General features: G+C 36.1%; 1 protein-coding gene across 10 annotated transcripts in view; it reads right to left on the reverse strand.

Annotated features, from left to right (window-relative positions):
* Positions 1-24,200, reverse strand: part of GRM5 (glutamate metabotropic receptor 5) — a 444,875-nt gene that overhangs the window by 74,904 nt on the left and 345,771 nt on the right. For all 10 annotated transcript variants that reach the window (XR_013994346.1, XM_081064769.1, XM_081064761.1 and 7 more), the window contains 3 exons: positions 18,486-18,732; positions 11,989-12,157; positions 6,418-6,544 (listed from right to left, as the gene is read on the reverse strand). Coding sequence is in view for 9 of the 10 variants with exons in the window: in XM_081064769.1 (XP_080920895.1) it covers positions 6,418-6,544; positions 11,989-12,157; positions 18,486-18,732 (543 nt within the window). In the remaining variant the exon portion in view is untranslated. The remainder of the gene's footprint in view (positions 1-6,417; positions 6,545-11,988; positions 12,158-18,485; positions 18,733-24,200) is intronic.

Raw genomic sequence — 24,200 nt, forward strand, 5'->3', positions numbered from 1 at the left:
AGATTTATATAATAGTGAGTTTAGTTTAACAAATACAAATTTATCACTCTGTGCCATTCACTTGGCTAGATGGTCAATGACTTAAAGGTTCTTACTTTCAAATATGAAAGACATTCAATAGAGAGAGGTTGGAACTTTTTTTTTTTTTCATTTTCTTATTCATTCTTAAATCAATTTATCCATCTCTGTGCTTACTTCTCATCGCTATTTTTAAAACATTTTTTAACACTAGAGAGATAACAGTTAATATAATTGAACTATTAAAAGGTGTTAAACTATTTGTATGCTATTTAATCTCCCCAATAAATCTATGAATTAGTTACTACTATTACCTCCATTTTATGGAAGAGGAAATTGCAGCTCAGAGAAGAAAATCAATTTGCTTAAAGTCTCACAATGAGTCATTGGTGGAAAATGGATTTCAACATAGATTTGTCTGACTCCATAGCCTTTTGATTTAAACCACTATGCTATTGGAAGATTATACAGATGGATTGTTAGAGATATGCTCTACATTTTTCAAAAATTCACCTTCCCTAGATAGTATTGGTGTTTATGTAGCAAATTGAACAAGAAAAATCTAGGAAGTGCTTAGGGACCTGGGAATTCTATCATTAGTCAAGGTAGTCTCTTTTACAGCTGGTAACCATTATGATGTTTGTTCTTTAAAAAAGGATGGTTCCCATAATACAGACTTTGATAAAAAGGTGAATGTGGAATATGATTCACTTGCCTATGAACAACTTAGTGATATTGGAACAAATACACATTTCATAGTTAGGACATGTGGTATCATCCTTAGGTTCTGTTTTTTCTGCTTGAAAATTTATCTCCGTTTTACTTGATTAACTTCTCATTTTCACATGCATTGATTCCATTTCCTCTCAGAAGGTACCCCTCAACTTCCAAGACCTTATCAATATTCTCTCCTTAATGTTCCTATCATGATAAATGTTTACTCTCATCCTAGTACTTTCTTTCCTTCTTTTGTTTTTTCATTTGTTCCTTTATTTTTTCCCTGACTTCCCATCTCTCTTTTATTCTTTCATTGGACAGACATTAAATCAGTTTTTAGTATATACTGGGCATACTTAATATATTGAAATAACCTCTTTATTTGTATTTGTGTCTGTTCAGACTCTGGAATAGTTGAGGGTGGGAACTGTGGCTCCATGATCACTCTGCCATTCAGCACCCAGTGCTGTGTTTGTATCTAGTTGGAATTCTTTGTTAATGAGGACTTCTATCCTTTGTGCCACCATTGCACCTGACATATGGTTCAATTATTGTATATATCATATGTTGTACTTTAATGCAACAACTTATTTAAGTCAGCTCTCTTCTACTATGGGTGTTTGATTCCACATAGGTCAGACATCTTCCTTTTATATCTGTTTCACTAGAACCTAGAACAGTGTTGAAAATAGTTATAGAAACTTGATAAAAGAACTTTTGCAGAATGAATGAATGAATGAATGAATGACCAACTGTGTCGTATATATTCCTACTCAAATTATTGGCTAACCTAGAAGGCAAGAAATTAGAGGTTACCCTTCTGAAAATCTGTTCCATTTTTAATACTAACAGGAATTATTTATTAAATTATAATCATAAAAAATAAACACATTTCTCATCTACACTCCCCTAAAGAACAGAAACATAATATTTAATAAACACCAAGGATTTTTTAAAACAATTTTTTCTTCTAAATTGAATTGTAATAATCAAATAGGTAGTGCATTTTAAGCATGTTTGAAATGAAAGATATCAGAGCACCCTGGTGATAAGTAACATGTAACTGGCTTGAAAGCTGAATTTTTTCTCTTTCTGTAATTTTCTAAAAATATGGGGAGGGGGATTCATAAGGTGATTGTGAAAAAAGGCAGGTAGCATAAAATAGTGTAATCACAGTACCCGGGCTTGATTTTACACTAGTTTTGTGATCTTGAGCAGCATGTAGAATCTTCCTGGTTCTTAATTAATTCAAGTGTAAAATTATAATATTTACCTTATTGGATTCAAAAGGATAATGCTTACGATAATTACAATCATTGGTAATAAAAAGCAATCCTCTGATGTTTTCATTTAATGTACTTATTTGTTAAAAGGTAAAAAAAGAAAAAAAAACAATTTCCAGGATAAGTGGAACAATTGAGCAACACAAATGAAGAAACCATTTGAAAGAACAGAGTAACTGAAATGCTGGAGTTATACAACTTGTCAGTGGTTACACCCCCTTGGAGCTCATCCTCCACTTCCTCCTAGGTTCCCACCAACTGCCTTTTGTTTGACTCTGTTCTCTTTTTTTCCCCTTAAACGAAGATGCAAAGGTTCCAACCTCCAAAGCAATTAAGTAACTCAGGGAACCAAAGGAACTTCCTAGAGAATGTTTCTATTGACATTAAAATGTTGATACACACAGCCTTCATTCCATTGTACAGCTTTGCACTTAAAATAAATAAGACGCATTTCTTTATGAGTGAAAAAGCAGGAAAACATTCTAACTTCCTATCATAAAGCTTCCCACCAAATTACTTTTTTAAATATTACATTTATTTATCAGATTTTCCTTTTTTAAGTATAGTTGGCATACAATCTTATGTAACTTCTATCAGTTCCACAATATAGTGATTTGACATTTTTATACCTTACAATGTGATCGACCCACTAATTTTAGTAATTGTCTGTCGCTGTGCAAACTTATCACAATATTATTGACTACATTACACCGAGTTACTTTTGGAAAGCCACATTATTTTTGCTTTTTCTTTTTCACTTGGGTTTGTTGGAAGGTTGCCAGAGTTGGCAAACCCACCTGGAAGTGTTTCCATGCCTTTGGCTATGTTTGGAATGGGAAGCTCAAGATTTGCTACTTATATGTCATCCTCAATTGTTTGAGAGAAAACAAATTAAAGATTCTTTCTAGGACAATTTTGCCTGTACCTGGTGAGGAGCAGTGTGCAGTGAAAAAATTGTCTTAGCAGAAGCTTTTAGGGAATTCTCTGAGTGTCTAGCCCAAGTTGTTGCCTTCCACAATTTTTCCTCCTTTCTCTCTCAAGCCAGACCACATTGTAGTTCCTTCTTCTCTCAGGGAAACGATTAACCTCCTACTATTGATTTTATTTTCTAAGCATATTTTTTCATTGCTCTTTATTCTCACTGCAGTATCATAGTCCAAACCACAAATAGATTCACACTGTGATTTGCAAAATGTCCTTACTATCATTTTCTTTTATCCTTCTTTTAAAATCCCCAATTTAGTCTTTATTTTCACATTTTCTTTCAGCATTCAATATTTAAGTAGCTCAAATAGTATGAAGTATTTTAAATATAAAAATTTCAACCAAGTAGGGAAGTTTAAAATAAACATACAATTCAGATTTAAGAAATGTTGATATTTTGTCATTTGTTTCAAATTACACACACACACACACACAGAACTTACAGATATAATTGAAATCATTTTTGTAACTCCCATCTGACTTCTTTCCTTCTCTTTTCCTAGATGAAACCACTATTCTGAAATCAGTATCCTCCCTGTTCATGTTTTTAAACAAGATCTACTCTTTACATTGTGACTATGTACATAATGTGGTCCACTTTGATTGCACTTCCTTTCTTATTCAATTTTTGGATATTTCTGGAGATAATAATTGCTTCATTTAAAACTATTTTCTCCAATAGAATGTAAACATCATGGGGACAGATAATTTTATGTTTTGGTCATCAAAATATTTTTAGCACTTAGATCTATATTTGTTGAATGAATAATTAGATGACTGAATGAATAAACAAATGATTTTAATTTCCCTTAGAATGAACTTTAAATTATTTTTCGTGGCTTACAAAGCCCTCTAAGAGTTGGCTTTTGCCTAGCTTGCCTCTCTCAATCCCCATGCCCATCACACACACTCTCAGTTCCTGTAGTCTATGTCCAAAACACTCTTCTTTTTCATTTCAGTTTGCTCACCTCCCATCTTTAATTCTTGCATGTAAGCAATTCATTGGGGAGGCAGCTTTAAACCTCATTTGAGTAGTTTCCACTGATACAGGCTCCTACACCATTCCAGTCTCTGCTGTTAACAGTAAATATTTAGGATGATGATCTCTTTAAGGACAGGTATCCTGTTTGTCCTATTCATACCTGATGGTTGTTAGATAAAGAACAACTACTTACTGCCTTCAATGAAAATAGGTTGAATTATGGACATTGTCTACATTCTGCCCTTGCCCTCCATGTTTAACTTTTGTTCCTTTTCTTCCTGGTGTTTGTGCCAGATTCTCTCCTTCTCTTTTCCTAATTCCCTGGTTCCTTCCAGTTTATGAGGGCTATTAAGAATACGGCTAGCTTAAAGTTTATTTTAATGGCTTTATTGATGAAAAGTCATTCTCACAGTACATAATTCAATAATATATGCATATATGTTTACATACACTTATGTGTATGTATGTATGTATGTGTGTATGAAAAATTAACCCACAATCCCGCCACTCATAAACATCTTTCCTTAACAGTAGATAACCTTCATTTCAGACATCTTTCTATGAATATGTACATATATACAAGTTTATAGATAGACATTAATGTCAGTTGATTGCCACTCCTAGCTGTTTTTGTAAATAATTATTCAAATAATTCTAAGTGGGCTCAGATCTCAACTGTGCTAACAATCTTACAGAGTTGTGTTGGGATTAAATGAATTAACATTTGTAAGATGCTTCAGACAGTTCCTGGCACACGGGAAGCATGATGTATATGTTAGTTGCTGTTATCACAATGAGGGCACTGACCCAACAGTGACCTAAGGTGTCATGTTGTAGGCTGAAGTGGGGTTAACTATAAGCCAAGAAGGTAGAAGAAAGCCTTATAATATTCTAGCCCCAAACGTCTCTGTAGCCATTAGAGCAGTCTTCTGGCTCCAAGTGATCTGTGACTTTGCCTCAGTCAGTGAGATAGGGTTGCAAACAGCTACAGGCTCTTTGGAAAAGTGCTGTAGATCCCAATTAAAGTTCAAATTCACACAATATCAATTTGGAGACTTTTCCATGTTTGGCATTTATCACCCCTCCCCCTTCCTCCCCCAAGCCCTACACACACACTCACATGCATGCATGTAGCCAGAGGAATCATTTCATTCTTTTGCTTAAACGTGTCTGCAGGCCCAACACTATCTATAGGATAAAGTCCAAATTCCTTAGTTAAAGCCTCTCTTCATAGGATGGCCCTAATACCTACTTTGATCTTTGTTTATAACCCTCCCTATCATTTTACTGCAGGTTGACACACTTTTACTGAGGGCCTACTCTATAACAGGGATTGTGTTAGATGCTGGGAATGCAAAAATGGTTGAGATACAGTTATATCCTTGAGAAATTAATGATTCAGTGGGGGTGGCAGATAAGGATATTGGCCACTAACATCCAGTTTGAAAAATGATGTAAAGAGGGGAGTAGAATGTGCTTTAGAAATAAAAAATAGGGGACTTATCAGTCTAAGTATATCAAAGAAGATTTCATCAAAAAGGTGACATCTGAACAGATTAAGGAACGGCGAGTAGGAGTTATTCAAATAAATAGAAGTAAATGCATTCCAGGCAGAGAAGAAAACACATGTATGGACATGGAAGAATAAAATGTCATTGTGTGTAAATAAGAATTATTAGCAGCCCTGATACTAAAATGTAAAATGTGAGTTATAAAGTGGTTGTGATTGTAAAACTTAGAAATAACTAGAAAATAAAATTTTGAGAGCATAATGACATATCCCTTAATATTTTTGGATAAAAAACCCAAACCAAAACAATACAAAAACAAAGAAACAAACAAAAAAACCCCACAGAAACAGAACAAAACAAACAAAAACTGAGCAGAGATGAGTCTTGTCCTCTAATGACATTATTTGAAAACTCATTACCTGGAGGTTCCTGGTTTAGATTAAGGAAAGGCACTAAGAGAAACAAAGAGTTTTAGATCAACTTCTATCCAATTCTGTACTACTGTTTTTTGCTCTTAGATGTGTACTGATTTTTGCTCTTAGATATGTCATGGACATATTTTAGTCTCTTTTTGTCTAGTACCTCTCTCTCACCGCCACAACTGATAGTTAACTGGGGCCCTGCAGAGTAAATTCTGGGAATATCCTGAGGATGGGGTGAAAATGCCCAGTAGAAAACCTACAGATTCTGATCTAGTTTGGTGTGAGGATGGGAATATAGGCCAATTTCTCCCTCAGATCTAAAGATTTTCATGGTTAGCCAGGTGTTGGGAAGGCTTCTGTTCCTAAGGGAATTCTCTGCCACATAAACAAGACCACCCAGATGAGTAATACTTGGAGATGTGACCTACTCCTCCCATGTCTGTGTCTTTTTCAGTTGATTTTTGACGGAGCTACCTATGCTAACATTGTGATACATGTACCTGTAAGGTCATCAGTGGGCCAGGACCCCAGCTGGCACGCCTTGCAGGTATATTCATCAAAGACATACTCATTTTCTTTACATGGTGTACAGGTCCAACAACAGCTGACTTCTCCCTTCCGGATCACCTGAGGCAAATATTTAAAGTTTTGATTACTTTTTTTTGCATAGATAAAAATCCAGAAATCTTTTATTCAAATGTACTGCTTTACAAAGCCGGAATGAGGTTTCACATAAATTATTTCAAACGTTATCAGATAGGCAGTATAAGTATTAATATTCTCATTATATAATTAAAGAAACAGGCTGAGTTTAAATGACCAATTCAACATCATAAAATTAGTTGGTGATAAGGTCAAGAATTAAATTAAATGCAAGTTTTTGGATAATTAGCTTTAGATACCTATATTTAATTAAGTGCCTGTGTTTGTGCACATATAAAAATACACATACATCTACATATGTGTGTATGTAACTGAATTTTCCTGAGGATGTACTGCTTTTTCCCTCAAATTAAGAACAGGTGCTCTCTGGATTTACCTTGCTTTCCCTACACTAAGTGAAAAATTGTTAGCAAAAACATTCTATGTCTGCAAAGCTGAAGTTCAAATATCTATCCATATTGATCAAAAGTAATTAGGAATTTGTATTGAATGAAGAGGCAGAAGTTGAGGTTTTTTGGAGGTCATCTCTTGGTCTCTGTTTCTACTAAAAATCTGGTTCAATAATTCAGCTCAGTTCTTTCTATACTAAGAGCTTTGATTTGCTTGGGATAAAAGTGGATAAGGTCACTGAGACTATTATATACCTCTTCATCTGTTTGATTTTTTTTAAGGCAATGGAAAATAATTGAAATAATCTAACAGTTGAAAGTGTCCCAGATGTTATTCTTTAGAAATGGCTCTTCTTTTTCTTTTCTTTTTTTTTCCACCACACTGGTGCATGAATAGCCTCTGTGGAATAGAGACAGCATTCATTAAACATCCCTATAAATAATTAAAACTGTGATTAATAACTAGCAATAACCAGACACAGCAATGGTTATACTTTGTATCCCTTGTCTTCGATGCTAACTGTATTCATGACCTTGGATAAAAACAATATCTAGATATGGATAGCCAAATACAATTGTAAGGTGGTACCTCTGTCATATTTTGAACTACCGCTTGTGCTAGATTTTGACGCTGCACCAATGTAAGTAGGGAACGGTGACAAAAAGGCCGTTCCTTAAATAACCAGAGAAGTGAGGCAAAGTGCTAATTAGACCTCTCAATCACGTTAAATGTTCTTCATAATAATGTTGACTATTTACTGGCTACTTAGTGTATGTCATATGCTGTTATCCCATTGAAACATTAGAACAGCTCTGTGTAAGGCGGCTGGTTTTATTTTATTCATTTTGGAGGGAGTGGGGGAGAACGTGGAGGCACAGTGAGCTCACATACCATGTAAGGGTAAGTGAGGGATCCAACGGCACCCGTAGGACTTAAAGGCTCATGTTCACAAGCACTGAGCCTTATTGGTCTCTACGAAGATTGAGTTCATGACATTTTGAAAGATGTAGAGGAAAGAGTTTGCCCTGGGAATCGAGAAGCACCAGGGTTCTAGTCTTATAGTCTCTAGCCACTAAGTAGCTGTCCAGCTTTCAACCGTCCGCCAGCCGATCGTTTGTCTTCAAACCAAGACCATTGCTTTTTAAATATGCCTACCTTTATAGGGTTTCCAGAGGATTAAATGAAATGCTGCAGTGATTTGTAAATTGTAGAATAATCTAAAAATATCAACTGCTTTATTAATAGTATGTATATAAATATTCATATAGAGAAATTAATTTCATTTTCAGGGTAATTTCAACCACACTTAGAAAAACTATCATTGGACAATCACTAGTAATGCAAGCAGACACATTTCAAATACTGAAGGAGTCTCTTTCTTAGCAGGGCCTGGCAAACAAAAGCAGTAGCATTTTTCAATCTAGAAATAGGTTGACCTCCTATGGTTTACTTAATATTGGTGTGAATTTCAGTTTTTTACCAAAATAAGTTTCATGCCTGTTTCTGAGATTAATGCAAATATTATAGTCTTCTTTTGAATCAATAGTGATAACTTACATCTTCCGATAATTCACAACTGATTTGTTTTATTACCCCCCAACCCCACTGGTTATATATGTTCTGTTTCACATTCATTTTGAACACAAGAGGTGGTGAAAAACCTCTTTCATAGTAATTCCCATTCTTTTTGAACACCCTGGAAGTAGTAGTGCTTCTTTATGAATACAACATGTAACATATTTAAATCTTTGCTAAACTAATGTCCTTTCATAGATGCTAAGTTAATAAATCTGAGCAATGCCATAAGATGTTTATATCATTAATCAAGTTGCTCAGTGACAACCTTAAATCATATTAACAATTGTTATCAACTGTATATTTAATAGAGTGAAAAAGAGATCTGGTTAGGAAACTAGAATTTGGGATTAAAAGAAAACTACATAAACATTATTACAAATTAACTAGTATTTAAAATATAATAGGGAATCAAATTCTTCCATCATGTAAGTTATTCCTAGTAGAATGGGGTAGAAAAGTATATACAGTTGACCTTTGAACAATGCGGTTATTAGGGGGTACCGATCCTCCACGCAGTCCAAAATCTGCATGTAACTTTGGCTTCCAGAAAACTTACGTTGTCCCTTGGTATCTGCAGGGAATTAGCTCCAGGATTCCCTGCAGATACCAAATCTGTGGATGCTCTCAAGTCCTCTATATAAAAGGGTGCAGATCAATGTATGCTATAAAGAAATCTCTTAAATCAGCCATTCAACAATTTGAAATTATAAGTTCAAACTGTATTGCTGTGGAGGGTCAAAACAATACCCATGTGGTAATTTATACAGAATAATATTTCTACAGGAAGAAATGGAAATTGTGAACAATCGACAATCTGAGTGAGTCCATAAAGAATTTCACATGAAGTATGTAACTGCAAGATGATTGGCCAAGACACAGACTGTCATTGTAAATTAAGGGTCAGCAAACTTTCTGTAAAGGACCAGACAGTAAATATTTAAGGCTTTGTAGGCTATATAGTCTCTATTGCAATTCAACTATTCAACTCTGTTTCCTATAGTATGAAAGCAGCCATAGACAATATGTAAAAAATTAGCAAGGCTGTATTTCAATAAAACTTTATTTACAAAAACAAACAGCAGGTTGCTTTAGGGCAGGGGTGTCCAAACTTTTTTCAACGTTTTTTACCAAAGGCCCTATGCGGTAAAATACACAAACAGCCGGGCCACTCACTCGAAGTGAAGTACGTATTGCCTCACCTGGTTTATTTAAGTAAACTAAATATATTTTTGGAATTTTCTGTGGGCCAAATAAAAATGGATTGTAGGCCGCAGTTGGCCTGTGGGCCACAGTTTGGACAGCCCTGCTTTAGGCCTATGGGCTACAGCTTACCAACCCTTGCTGCATACCATACCAAACACATGCAAAACTTTTCAGATACTCCATAAGCCATTGGGCTATTTAGCAGATGTTAATACATTTGTTTACCTTCATTTACCTTGTCATTCTTCCTCTGGTCTTATGCTTACCAAATTCTTCAGAACTACCCTTGGAAGACATTACAATTGATACTGAAATATTTCAGTTTCATTTTTAATCACCAATAAATGAATACATCAGTTCAAAACAGAGTGAAGGTGAGGGTGATGGAAAAGACCAAGGGCGATTTCTCCAGGTGTATATACTGCCTGGAATGTGGTCTTGTAGTAGAGTATTTGATTAATTAATTATTTTGATATTGCTTTTTATTCCTCAAGGGCATTACACTCCAATAACTAGCCTCCTTTTAATATTTATTATATCTTCCTCCTCCTCTTTTACTGGGTTATTTCATATACATATGGCCAGACCTTCCTTAGCCTAAAAGTACAAACTACCAGACTATCCCCTTTTTACTATACATTTCTCATTGCTCAATTACTGAGGATTCTATTCTATTCAATATGGCAGGCTTCTGTTTCCAGAATGGCTAACCTCAATTCTCATGTCCTTCTCTTCTTTGACCTCATTCTTCTGTTGACCAGCATCTTACATGACACTGCTCTCTCTGGTTCTCTGTTTTTTCCTGAACGTGTTGTAGCACACTCTCTACGTTTTTTTTTGTTTGTTTGTTTTTTTTCACTTCCATGCAAATCTTCTTCATGGTTTCTCTTCTCGGTCCACATTTATTTTCTCTCTATACTTTCAGGTTTAGTGATCTTATCTATTCAAAGAGTTTCATCTCCAGCTCTATTCAATTAATTCCTAAATCTGTTTCTTCAGCCTTATCTCTCATTGTTATAGACCAATATTTTCCATCACTGGATAATCTCAAAGCCAACAGGCCCCCAAACTAATGCAATGCCTTTTCTCGAAAACCATTTCCACTTTTCTGTTCCAGGCAGTGGTACTTTCTAGTTACTAAAACTTAGAATTGCAGCTGATGGTCTTGAACTTGTTTCTCTTCTCCAACCCTACATCCAAGTGGTAGCCTGGTTGAGTCTACCTCAGTAATGTTTCTCTCAAACATCTTCCCTGCCCCCTTTCGATTCTTACTCTTTCTTCCACATATCAGGTCCCTGGTCACCAGTGTTCTTCTAATTTATCTTTTCTTTTGTTATTTACTCATATGTTTCATTAATCTACTCATGAATCTTCACCTATTATAGCCTAGCTTATGTCAACATCTTGGTCAAAATTATTCTCACATTCCTGGTTAATAAAATTAATTAAGTTCAACCAATTTAGTATGACATTCAAAACTATCCACAAATATGGCTTCAATCTATCATTTCAACTCTCTCTTTTATAATAAATATTTAGAACAATACACCCTAGATTATTCACTGCTATCCCAGAACAGTCTTTAATTGACCACTTCTGTACCTTTTCCAACATCCCACATCTGTAATCACTTTCCCACATCTCTCTCTGAAATCATACCCATTGTTCACAGTCAAATGTCTGAGATTTTATTCAGAAGAAATCTCTCCCTCTCTTTTGTATGAACTTATATAGTTCCATTTTGTTGTTTGTTTGTTTCTTAATGAAGTCGTCTATTTTACATGATGTTACTTATTTGTGCCCATGATATTTTCCCTCATCTAGACTATAAATCTTCTAACAAAGATGTCTTACTTATTTTACCCCATTGATATAAACAATTACATTAGTAAGAATTTAATAAATATTTGTCAAGTTAATTACAAATTAATGTGATGTCCAGCTGTGAACTATTTATTCCCATGCAGCATGTCTTTAAAGGCTTACTTGAGAAGAAAGGGTGTGGGGAAAAAAATGACTCATCAATTGGTTCAATCAGTCGAAGCACTAAGATTATTGTGGGTCATATAAGATGCCATAAAGAATTAATGAAAAAAAAGTAAAAAACACAATTTCTGACATTTAGAGGCTTACAATATAAAATATAAAACAAGTATCTAATTTTTAAAACACTAGCCAAAGATAATGAACACTCCTGAATTCACAAGAAAATTAAAGAAACATAGATTCCATTTTACCTTTATTTGTCCTTTCTCACATGGTTCACTGCACACAGATCTGATGATGGTGTTTTTCTTGGACCATACTTCATCATCATCCATTTTTAATTCTCCATTGTCCCAGCTTCCAACATTGATATAATCAAAATAATCTTTCCCCATTTCCTTGAAATTCATTATTTCATACCTTAGGAACAAGAATATAATAATAATTCAGCTAAGAATATAAAATTTCAGCTATGAAAAAGAAATTTTATTCCCAAACAATGTATCTACTATCATATTAGTGACATTAGAATTTTCTGTAACATTACAGTAATAACAACAATAAAACACCTGTGTGTTTCACTTTCTCTGCAGAGACCATTAAAAAAAAATCAAGTTTACATCTGAAATAAAATAATAATCCCATGTGAGAAGGTGACTTGACTTTAGCAGGTTGAAAGAGAATTTTGAAATAACTTCAAGATGTTTGAACTGTAGTGTTGTTAGGCTTCTAAAAACGATAGAAAGGTTTTCATTTCCACTCAAGTAAAATAAAATTTTCCTTTTGTAACCAAGTGAAAAATTTGGTAAATCTTTAATCTTGCCTAAACCTTTAGGGAATGTGTGGGTAGTTTGAATAGGGCCTGACTTTACCTTTCTTATTTTACCCTGTATCAATGGCTGACTTCATTGTATAAAGATACTTTCAGGAGTGATATTTAAAACAAGTATGAAAATAGCTTCTAAAGCACCTTGTGCAATGTAAAAATGCTGGGAAATACTAGCACCTTGCAAGTTCTCAGCCTTTTTTAGCTGTTATTCTTATTTTGAGTATGGGCATAAGATGTAAAGAGGGAAAATTAACATGTATATTTGTAAGATTTTTCTTATCTGTAAGGACAGTTCCAGAGAAGCATTTCTGAAATAATTTTCCCATTTGAGGACATTGGGTGACCTGCAACACCACTATGTCAATTCCTGTAGACATACCTACAGGTACATACATGTCTTAGGTACACCTGTCTTCACATAGTACCTTGTTATTTCACCTCCCAGGATTTATAAGATTGGCAGATGGTCTGTTATAAATGCCTCCTGCAACCTTCCATGTTCAACATAGCTAGCTACGTGGAAATTAACATGGATGGAAAACTTTCTAGCTTTTGGGTTCAAGTGACCAGATTACCAGATAATCAGACAAATGCTCATTACAGAATGCTAAGAACAAACCTGACATCAATCTGTTTGGACCTACATTATAAAATGATACCATTCCATATTCACTCCCAATGATATTTTTTACTGTAGCATCTTTTTCATAATATTAACTCTAAAGTATTGTTCGCTGTCCAGTTTTATTTGTAATTGGTAAAAATTTTGAGTAACTCTAAATTCTACATCTCAACCAAAAGTACCAATCTTTAGGATACAAAACTGACCTTTCAACTCTATCACAGTTACCCTGTGGCTACTAAGTATACAATGAGTTGAGGTAAAAATAACTCATATATTATGTCATTGGCTATTTTAAATACATGTGCTTCTATGTCTTCAAAAGGTGACTCCCTGTGAGCAAATAATCTTTGAACAAGGAGGAAGAAAAAAATGGTGGTGTCAGGAGGCTTCTTTCTTTGCTGCTATTGATTTGAAGAGATATGAGGGTTTCGTTTCTCATCCCAAAATGAGCCACCAATCCCATTTCTACCAATTCTTAACTCTGACAAAGTCTAGTCCAGTCTGTTAATTTTATAGACAATGGAACTGAAGCTTGTTGAAGTTAATGAATATTAGCAGATTGCAGAGAATGCAAGTGGCAGGGCCAAGACCTAACATAAGCCTTTAAACTTGAAGTCTGCTGTTTGCTCTCCTCCATTATACTGCTCCAAATACTGCAAATCTACTCGATAGAGCTAAGAGATCAATTTTACATTGTTTTAATATTGCAGAGATCTGAACTACTCTACATTTTAAGGCTCTAATTGCTATAGCCATGCTTCTTTTTGTTTAATATAGGAAAAATGTTAAAAAGTGAAGTGAGCTGGCTTTTGAAAAATAAACTCACCCCAATGAATTTTAACAAGAAAAAACTGAAAACAAACAAACATACAAAAAAACCCCAACTCTCTACCTTCCCCATCTGCTTCTTCTTTAACTGGCTACAATTTTAAGTGAAATATCCTGAAAAATTTTAAAAATACATGTTATATATTGTTTGGAAAAAATAATACTTCTAAAATATATTTTAACCAAAAGAAAAAAAAAAGTTCTATTTAAAGCATAAATACAAACTAGAGGAAGGCAGGGTTCAGTTGGCAGAAACAAAGAACTTTCTAAGTGGTTATAACATTTTTGAAAATTAGAGCAAGTTTCCTCAGAAATAGTGGGGTCCTCCTTACCCAAGAGGCTAAAGCAAGATTGTTGTCTGGGGAAATGAAACAACTAAAGTAAGATTGTTGTCAGGGGAACTGTCGGTGAAGGGGTCTGTGGAGAGTACTGGATTCACATGGCTCCGAAGGTCCTCTCAATCTATAATTCTAATTCTGAGGTGATTTTTTAAAAAGCTGAATTCTTAAATATGTGACAAATTGTCTGTTGTTCAACATAATGGACATTCCAAGCACTGTCCAAGAAACAAAGCGATTATCTATGCCTTGCATGTTGGATAATCACAGATTAAAGAGAGACCACAGAATTAGTTTGACCAAAAGTTTCAATGGTAACTAATAATGAAGCCCTTTTCTACCATATATATGATCATTTCAAATGTAATATAAATAAAATGAAAAAAAAATGTAACTTAAATTCTTCTTTAATGATTATGCTTGAGGTTTATATAGGGTACTTGTTCTGTTACTAATTAAGTAAGTCACCTAGAGATGCCTCTTCCTTTCTCTGAAACTTAGTTTTCTCTCCAAGAAAGTTAGGAAGTTGAAACTGATTATCTCTATGATTCTTCTATGGACAGAGCCACTTTTTAAAAATCCGTGTGCAAACCAGCTCAGTATCTGCAAATTTCTAGTCTTCTAGCCGTGTTTTATATTTGTCACATCTGTTTTTGTCCATCTGTTCCTCGTTTCCTGTCCTCTTTTGGGTTAATCATTTTTAAAAAATATTCCTCTATTGGCTTTTTAACTATTCTTCTTGTATTAAAATTTTAGTGGTTTCTTTAGGGATTGCAACATGCATTCTTAATTTATCGTATTCTCTACCTAAAGTTAATGTTGTGTCATTTAATGTAAAATATATGAACCTTACTCCTATATAATTCTATACCGCCTTCCTTCATGTTGTTAAATATTTCACATCCACATGCTTGTAAGCCCCACAATATAATGTTAAAATTTTTGCTTTAAGTAGTCAGTTGTGCTTGGTCTGACATTGACTCTCCATATTTCCTCTGTCCAATTATGGTCAGTCCCAGGCAATTGCCAGGCAGGCCCCTGAAACCTTAGTTTTCAATGAAATCTCTATACCCTAGGTCAGAAAACTTTTACTGTAAAGGGACAGTCAGTAGTTTAGGCTTTGTGAGATTATCTGTTGAAACTACTCAACATTGCCAGTGTTGTATGAAAGCAGTCATGGACAGTATCTAAATAAATGTCAATGTGTTCCAATAAAACCTCATTTACAAAGACAGCAGACCTGGTCTGCTGGTCGATTTGGCCTATAGACAATAGTTTATTGATGTGTGATCTATACCATTGGTGGTAAAATTAAAGGTCTATATTTCTCATCTATAATTCTGAAATCCTTAGAGCTATGATAACCTTGTTTTTTTTTTTTTTCTAAATTTTTTTGTAACTCACTTAGCAGTGAAACATGACTCAATATGAACTTATCTAGTAACAGAATTTAATCCACTGTGTCATGAGGCTATTTATGCTCTATTTATCACAGTGTGAATATTCATGTTTATTTTTTTTCTGTAGAAATATTATGTGTTGATTAAGAAGTGCTATCCCACAGCATGCTGGGGGCATTATATGACTGCATAACTTTTTGTACATTCAAAAATTGTGAATTCTGTAACACTCCTGGCACTAAGATTTTTCATTAAAAAGCTTCATACTGATAGCACTTTAATTAGATGTAAGGTTTAAAAACAATGATTATAATTTACTCCTCAACAATCTATAAGTGTGTGTGCCTGAGTGAGTTGCCATGTCTCCCAGTTTCCTCCGTTTAAGCTCTTCTTTTATGACTCTGGCATTTTAAGGGAACACATGACCACCCCTGGCTCCTCTGGTTCATTGCTCAGTTTGGGATGTCTTTGATCCAGCAGAGCCATAAGTTTTATACCACAGAAATAACAGCATAATGCCTACAAATACATTTCTCAGGAAATACTGGTATTTGGATTGTGATTTTGGTTGGTGAATTGGCAGGCTGTTGTACACAGTTAGGAGATGAAGTCCAGGAAACTGAGTTAGGATCGTGACTATCATTTATTAGATTGTGTCTTTGGGCAACTCATTTAACCTTTGTAAGCCTCAGTTTGTAAAGAGCTAAAAAAGAGAATAATAATATTATTTACCTCGTAGTATTAAAACATAGAGGGCTTAGCTTAGTGTTTGGCTCAGAACACACACTCAATAAATATTAGTTATGTTTATTAAATATAACTGGGTTACTTGGAAAAATAAAAAGTTGCAAACCACCTTTTCCTGAGTCTGGCTAATACCCTCAGAGGCCAATTCTGATCATTTATTCATGGGTTAATATATCCAGCCTTAGTAATGCATGGAAAGTCTCTAAACAAGAGTGAATTTCAATAAATTTTTTGTAATATTGTATGTATATTGTCGTTGAGAGAATATCTCTAATTTTATCTGGGTCTTAAAGAGATTCCTGTTCCAACAAAGGTTAAGAACCTATGTACTAAATGTACCTGAGTACAGCATATTTGGAGGAATATGAACGAGATAATGATGTTCTTTCTGTCTGATTCATTAAGGTTTCTCATTGGTAAAACTAAGCCATCTGAGACATTTCTTCACTATCTGGTTTGGGGAACTGGCGTGGGTACATTACATGAAAACTCTTTGAACTGGTGGAGCTGCAATCATCAAAGTCCGTAAACAAGTCAAAAGCTGATGTGAGAACTCCGCGGATGCACAAATGAATGATAAATCCATGTGTAGCCGCCAGAGCACAGGCTTCAACCTAAGCCCAAAGACAGAGTTCATTGGTTCCCAGCCCTAAGAAGCCTTACAACAAATGCCAAGTCTTCTTTGACTCTGGGGAAATGCTCGTATTTCTTCCCTCATCCACAGCCCCCTGCAACGAATATACTAAATAGCCAAAATCAGAAAACAGCATGTGAAAATTCAATTTATTTTGGCAAAGAGCCTGCCTGAAGCAATATTCTTCATGTCTCTAGGATAGAGAGAAAGTTCAGCTTTCCTCTTGGCTGCATGAGTTGAAGTCCTGCTTGTAAGATGGTAACAGCTGTATCAAGGACAAGCTCCAGCTCACCACAGGTATATGGAAACAAGCTAAACCAAGGTGGCTGTTGCAATGTGTAGGCACATAGGGTATGAGACATGGAGGGACTTGTGAAACCTTCTGGCGCTGTCAACTGCAAACAGAGTGTAAAGTCACCCTCTCCAAGCACAGCTGTCAAACATAAGCTGTTGCTGGAAGAGTACTTGGGATTTTATAGCGGGAGACCAAAGGTCCCTGATTATTCTGAAGCAAGGCAGAGTGAAGACCCAGCCCTGCTACATCTCAGAATATCATTTCAACGACATTATCCCTCATAGAGCACAAGTTCCACGTATAGAGTCACTTAAGAATTGGGACTATGAAATAGATGTGAATTCTGATAAGTTCTAGGTACCTAATGACTTTCTCTGGAGGCTGACCTATAATTACGAATAAATTGTTATTTCTCAGGCTCCTCACCTATAAATAACGAAGTGTGAAATTTTATAGAAAAAGCCCCTTTTCCAGGGGAAAAAGGGCTCCAGTTGGAGGATAATAAAATAATAAAATATGACTTATAACTCATTGTAGGTACAGCAAACTATATATATATATATGTGTGTGTGTGTGTGTGTGTGTTTTATATACATATGTTATATATATAGTTTATATATATACATGTATATATATATATACATACATACACATACATATAACAGCACCAATTTCTGTATTACCAGAAATTGAATTGTTCCTCTTTTAGAACAGATCTATGACCCAAGAGGAGATCAAAGCACAGGGAATAAAATGGCAAACATATGTAGAGATGGCTTTCAATTATGATAATGTGAGGCTTCTGCCTTCAAGTTTCGATCTCTGAAATGTGAGAATGACTCCAAGACCATGTTCTGGACATAAGCATCAATACCTTTTCCTGGCTACAGAGAACAGGGCTTTCCCTCTCTGTCCTTGCTCACTTTGTGATGTCAGAGTTAACCAAACATGGCCATGATGCCTAGATAACCACGAGGGAGAGAAACAGGCACCTCAGGATCCAGACAGCTGTTGTTCAGACTCTACTGTTTAGAGGAGAATTATAACAATACCTTCCAGGAGAGTCTCCATTCTCATCAAATAGGATCATATCTCCAGAAACCCCCGTAAAATTGGTTTTCATCAGGGAGTCCAAAAGTTTCCGCCCGTCGATAGGCTTCATTGCGTCACAGAGGCCTGCGTAGCCCGGGCAGAGGGCTGTCTGCATGTTATGGAGGCCATAGGCCATGGAATAGATCGCGTTGATCACAAATCCCATTTTGGAATCTTGAACGTGATGTGTTTTCAGAGTCAGAGAACCTGTTGGGAAACAAATTAGGGATTCACTTTGAGATTTAATTCTACTATAGCTACTTGCATGGATTCTGAGTAGTGAGAGAACGCAGTGGAACAATTTATTAGAGTTAGAACGAGTCAATCTTAAGATACAGGAGCCAACATAGTATGCCTAATTGTCTTCTATTTCCAGTTTTGTTTTGTTTTTTTCCTCAAAACCCTGAAGAATGATTTGAATCTCCAACAGTACTAATATTCACTTACCCCATTACCAAACTCTGCTAGCATTGTATTTCTCTACCACAAAAGTTATCTTAAGGATAGATTAATATCCCTTGTACTCAGCTCTGATAATATACCTCAATGGTTTAGAAATTCTCAACACATCTTCTGTTTCCAAACTATTAAATCCTCTTAGCCTAACAAAATAGATCATCCACTATCTTGCCTCAACTTACCTATTTAGACTTATCATCCACCACTTCCAACCTCGAAGCACATGCTCCCCATAAAGTGTCATATTTGGAAATTCCAAAATATAGCATTTAAACTCCATTAATTCATTAATGAACTCAATAAACATTTATTGGAGTCTGAGTATACATAAATCTGCATGGTGGATGATATAAGGAAAACAGAAAGATGAATTGGACATGGATTCTGCTCTTCAGAAGAAACTTGTTCAACAATAGAAGTAAATTACGTAGCTAAAGTAAAAGGTACAAGGTGATAAATCTGTAATTCATGTGGAGTTAAAATCTACAGAGGCCCAAACAGGGAGATCCCTTCCAATGAAGGGCTCTTGGAAAGTTCATTAAAGAACTAACATTCAGTATGGGTTATTGTTTCAATAAGGGAGTAAGTGCCACTTCCTTCTGATAGCTCAGAACTTGCTGGGAGTGGGGACATCATGTTGAACAGATAGACATGATTCTCACTCTCATTTATTTAGAGTCTAAAGTCCAGAAAAGCATCTGGCTTGATAAGTGCTGAGGCAGGACTGAATCCAGAGTGGCACCAGATCCAGAAATTCACTGAAGTTGACCATTACGGTTGAGTATCAATCAGCTGGATGAAGAGCGTGTGTGTGTGTGTGTGTGTGTGTGTGTGTGTGTGGCGGAAAGTGTTCCAAGCATGTTTGAAGGTTCATAGATGAGAGCACGCTGTGATGGGGAAATTTTAAGAAGACTGAAATGGCCAGAATATGGAGCAGGAGGTCGGAGAATGGGAAGAACTGAATTGGATTACAGAGGAAGACAGGACTACTTAAGCCACTTTAAGTTTGCTATACTTTATGATACGAGCATGGAGATCCTTTATAATATTTAAATTAGGAAGGAACCTGATCAGATTTCTATTTTAGAAAGACCTATCTATCTGGCCACAGTATGGAGAAAGATTTAAAGGGCTGTAGGAATAGAGTCAAGAAGACCCGTTAAAAGGCAATGCATCAATCCCAGTGACAGCTGAAAATGGCCTTCCCTAGGGTAGAGGCCATCGTTATGGACAGAAATGTTTAGGAGATGGAGTCTACTAACAGACCCAGCAATTGAAGAATGGAGAGGATTGAGATATGTAAGAAAAGCATGGTAACAGCTGAAGTGAAAACAGAGTTTGTCATGTGGGGAAAATATATTTTTTAAGGGATGAAAAGGGACTTTACAAATATAGCATGGCTCTTGATGACGTTTTTAAACTATAGAGGTATATTGCCCCCTTCTTGATTGCTTGCCCAAATGCTGACACTTTAAATTTCCCTGAGCAGGGAGGCTCTCTAGGAAAACCAGCATGGTTCATCCTGACATAGATATAAGATGGGGAATCCTTTTTCCATCTCAGGACTAGACACTGGACTTAGGCTAGTTCCCAACCAAGTGTTACAATTTCCTTCTATACACAAACCATCCATACGTCCACATTTCACCACTGGAAATGCCATTCTTCCAGGTGTGAAGTCAAATACTTTGAGTCACTTTTGACTCCTCTCTTTCCTTCGCAACTTGTCAACTCTTATTTGGTCTATTTTCAAATATACCAGAATTAAACTACATCTGTCTACTTCTGCCAGGTTCAAGCTATGTCATCTCCTGTTTGGATTACAGCAATAGTCTTTTAACCGGTCTCCTTTCTACCTCTGTCTATCTTCCTTTGATTCCAGCTGATTTTTAACACAATAGCCAAAACACTCCTTTAAAATATGTCAGATCGTGACACACCTCTGATCAAACTTCCCAGTGGCTTGTTCCTGAAACTAAATACCAGGTCCTTGCAGTGACCATCAAAGACATACAGGAGTTTGCTTCACAGTTTTCCACCCTTATCCTTCTGACTCTATTCCTAATACTCTTCATTTAAATTCTCTCTCTCTAGCTAGGCTGACCTCCTCCCTGATCCTCAAACATGCCAGGTGTACTCATGCCTCCAGGCCCTTGTACTTGCTCTTCCTTCTGCCTGGAATGCTCTTCCTCAGAGATATATAGAACCTGTTCCCTCCCCAATGCAGGTTTTTACTCAACTATCATCCTCTCTGTGAGATGTTCTCTGACATCCTGTCTGAATCACATCTCCACCCACTCCTCCTACACACTCCCTATGTCTTTTCCCAACATTATTTTTCAACTTTCTGCCATCTAAAATACTATATATTTTATATATTTGTCTTGTTTATTGTCTGTCTCATCTAGCCACTAAAATGTAAACTCAGAGGATAGGGATTATTTTGTTTTGTTCGCTACTCACTGCCTTGAACAATTTCTGGCACATAGTGGGTCCTCAATAAATATTTGTTAAATGAATGAAAGGACTAGCCCTTCTCACTAGACTACCCCTTCTATTTTCTTTTCCTCCCTGACCCTACTAACACTAATCCTATCTATTTTCAAAGGCTTCAAGAGCACTTCTTTCATGAAGACCACCATGACTGCTGACCCTAAAACTAATCTTGCCCTTCCCAGCTCCCTATTACTTTCTTATACTTTCTGTACACCATACTACAGAAATGTAGGCATACTTAATGGAAGCAGAATTTGAAACTTCCGGTCCACAAGTCAATGCATTTCCTACTTTCCTCCATTTAACTCCCTAAATAGAGGCAGTTACTCACCTGATTGATTCTACTTCCAGAAAATTGACTGGGCAATGGTAATCTTTGAGATCACCTTAGGTGCTTGGCCTTGAGATTAAACCATATGTTGCAACTCAGTCTCCAAACCCATTATCAGGATTCAGCAGTAGGTGCTTTTGTGGCTATTAAACAGGTGGTAGTTTGATTCTCATTTGTTTTTTTTTTTTCCTCTTATGAGCAGAATACGGAGATCTGGGTTTAAATTCCTGCTTTAGGTCTTCCTAGCTTTGTGACTTGGACAAGTTACTTAACTTCTCAAAGATTAAGTTTAATTATCTGTAAAATGATGATGTTTATCTTGCAAGGATGATGTAAGAATTAAATGTTATAGTAAAGTCATGAGTACCTAGCACAAACTCTGGCACAATTCAGATGCTTCATAAATAGTAACTACATTGAAATACAAATCATAATAACCTTTAGTCAGTATGTTTTGTGGTCAAGACTTTGGAGAACAAAAGCAAGTCAAAGGTCTCATCTGATGTGATGCTCAATAGCTCTGAGGCAGTCATCTTTCAGGATCCCTTCCTGATTTTTCTTTATGCTTTGTCTACAATAGACAGTAACTGGCACAAAGGCAAAATTTAAGCCTTATTCATTTGCAAATCAAATCACAGTGCTTAGGGCATGGTTACTGTACTATTTGTTGAATTGAATGAGGACAAGAATGAAAATTTGCATTTGTTTGGCACTTCTCAAAATAATATTTGTGTGTATCACTGATGTGCATGGATACTGTATCCAAACTGTAGAGATAAAGAAACTGAGATGGAGACAGATTAAGTAGATTTTCCAGGGTCACACAGATAGTAAAAATCAGAAGTAGATAATAATTTCTAACGCCAAGATTAGTGTCCTTTTTGCTATATGATATTGCTTTTCCCTCAAATAGTGCCTGCTGTACCTGCGTAATTCCTGGGCCCAAGAATATACAGATGGAGCTGAGTGATGATGGCAAGTGCTTGAAAACCAAAGGACACACGTGTTGGTTTAGAGTCTGTTGAATCATTGTTATTATTGAGCATCTGGGAACAACTGGCTTATTTGGGCAGCATTAGGGTCTTGTAGAACTTCCAGGTGACTATCTGCCCTCGTCACTCAAAGACTCCAAATGGTTGCAAATTAAAAAAACAACAACAAAACAAACAAACACAACTGCTAAAGAAACTCATAGAACTTTAGCCTTTGTAATTTCTCAAGTCATTCTGATACATATACGTACACTATCATGCATATTTTCTACTTCCTAATTTGTATGTGTCTGGGCAGTACCTTCCCTCAGCAATTGTCTGTGATCCTCCTCCAGTTCAGAATGAAGATTTTGCTCTGTTCTCCTACGGCACCGGTGCTGACGTTTATCCTACACTAAATACCCTATACAGGAATTGCCTGTGTACATCATAGCTGTTTCTAGACTTAAGGCTGTGCTTATTCTCCTAGAGGGCTGGTGGTGACTTGTGGCTGGTTCCTTGTACATTACGGGCATCCTAAAGACAAAGAATCTGTGTCGTTCACAGAGGTAGCCCTTGTGCCTAGTACAGCACCGGACACATAACTAGCACTGTTAATATGTATTAGGTACATAAATGAGGCCTGATGGCTGACAGGATGTTGCAAAGGTGTCACCCAATACCAGGTCTGGTCTTCAGATTGTCAAATCGGTTTACCAGAGCAATTGTCCCTTTGCAGAATGACACAAAATTAAACTAAATGACAATGCCAATTTTCAACAGGATCTTTCAGGTGGACTAGATAATCCCATAAAGAAACACTGGATGCTTTTAATATAGAGAAGGACTATTTTTGCAGAGGTTGGATTGCAAGCCGGCTGCCTATGTGCCCCAAGACACAGAGCTCAGGCAGACATTACTCAGTGGCACAGAGCAAACTATCCGAAGATGAGAGAGTCCATTATGACCAGCCCATGGAAAGAAAACACAGGTTGTTCTTTACACGAGTTAAAACAAACCTGCCCTTATTCCACTTGCATCTTACTGAAGTTAGAGATAAATTCAACATTGTTCTTCTGTTCTCCTTTCCCTCCCATACCAATAAATCTTCCTTGGAAGCAAAAAACACATATGAACCTTAGGTGAAGAGATGGAGGGGGTCTCTCTTCCATTAGCGATTAGAGACCACCTTTCTGTCTGAGAGATGACCCTTCTTTTCTTACTCTCTGCTACATAAACTTATTTTAAACTCTATACTGACTCATATTTGAATTGTATCCTATGTGAAGCCAGGAATCTTCTTTTCCTGTAACACTTTTACCATGTAAAGAAACTACATGGGAAAAATTCTGGTCCAGTCAAGATGCAGTAAGCACTCTTCATCCTGTTTCTCTCACTGAACGCAGCTAAAAAGCCTG

The sequence above is a fragment of the Rhinolophus hipposideros genome, assembly GCF_964194185.1.
Source record: "Rhinolophus hipposideros genome assembly, chromosome: 10".
NCBI lineage: Eukaryota > Metazoa > Chordata > Mammalia > Chiroptera > Rhinolophidae > Rhinolophus > Rhinolophus hipposideros.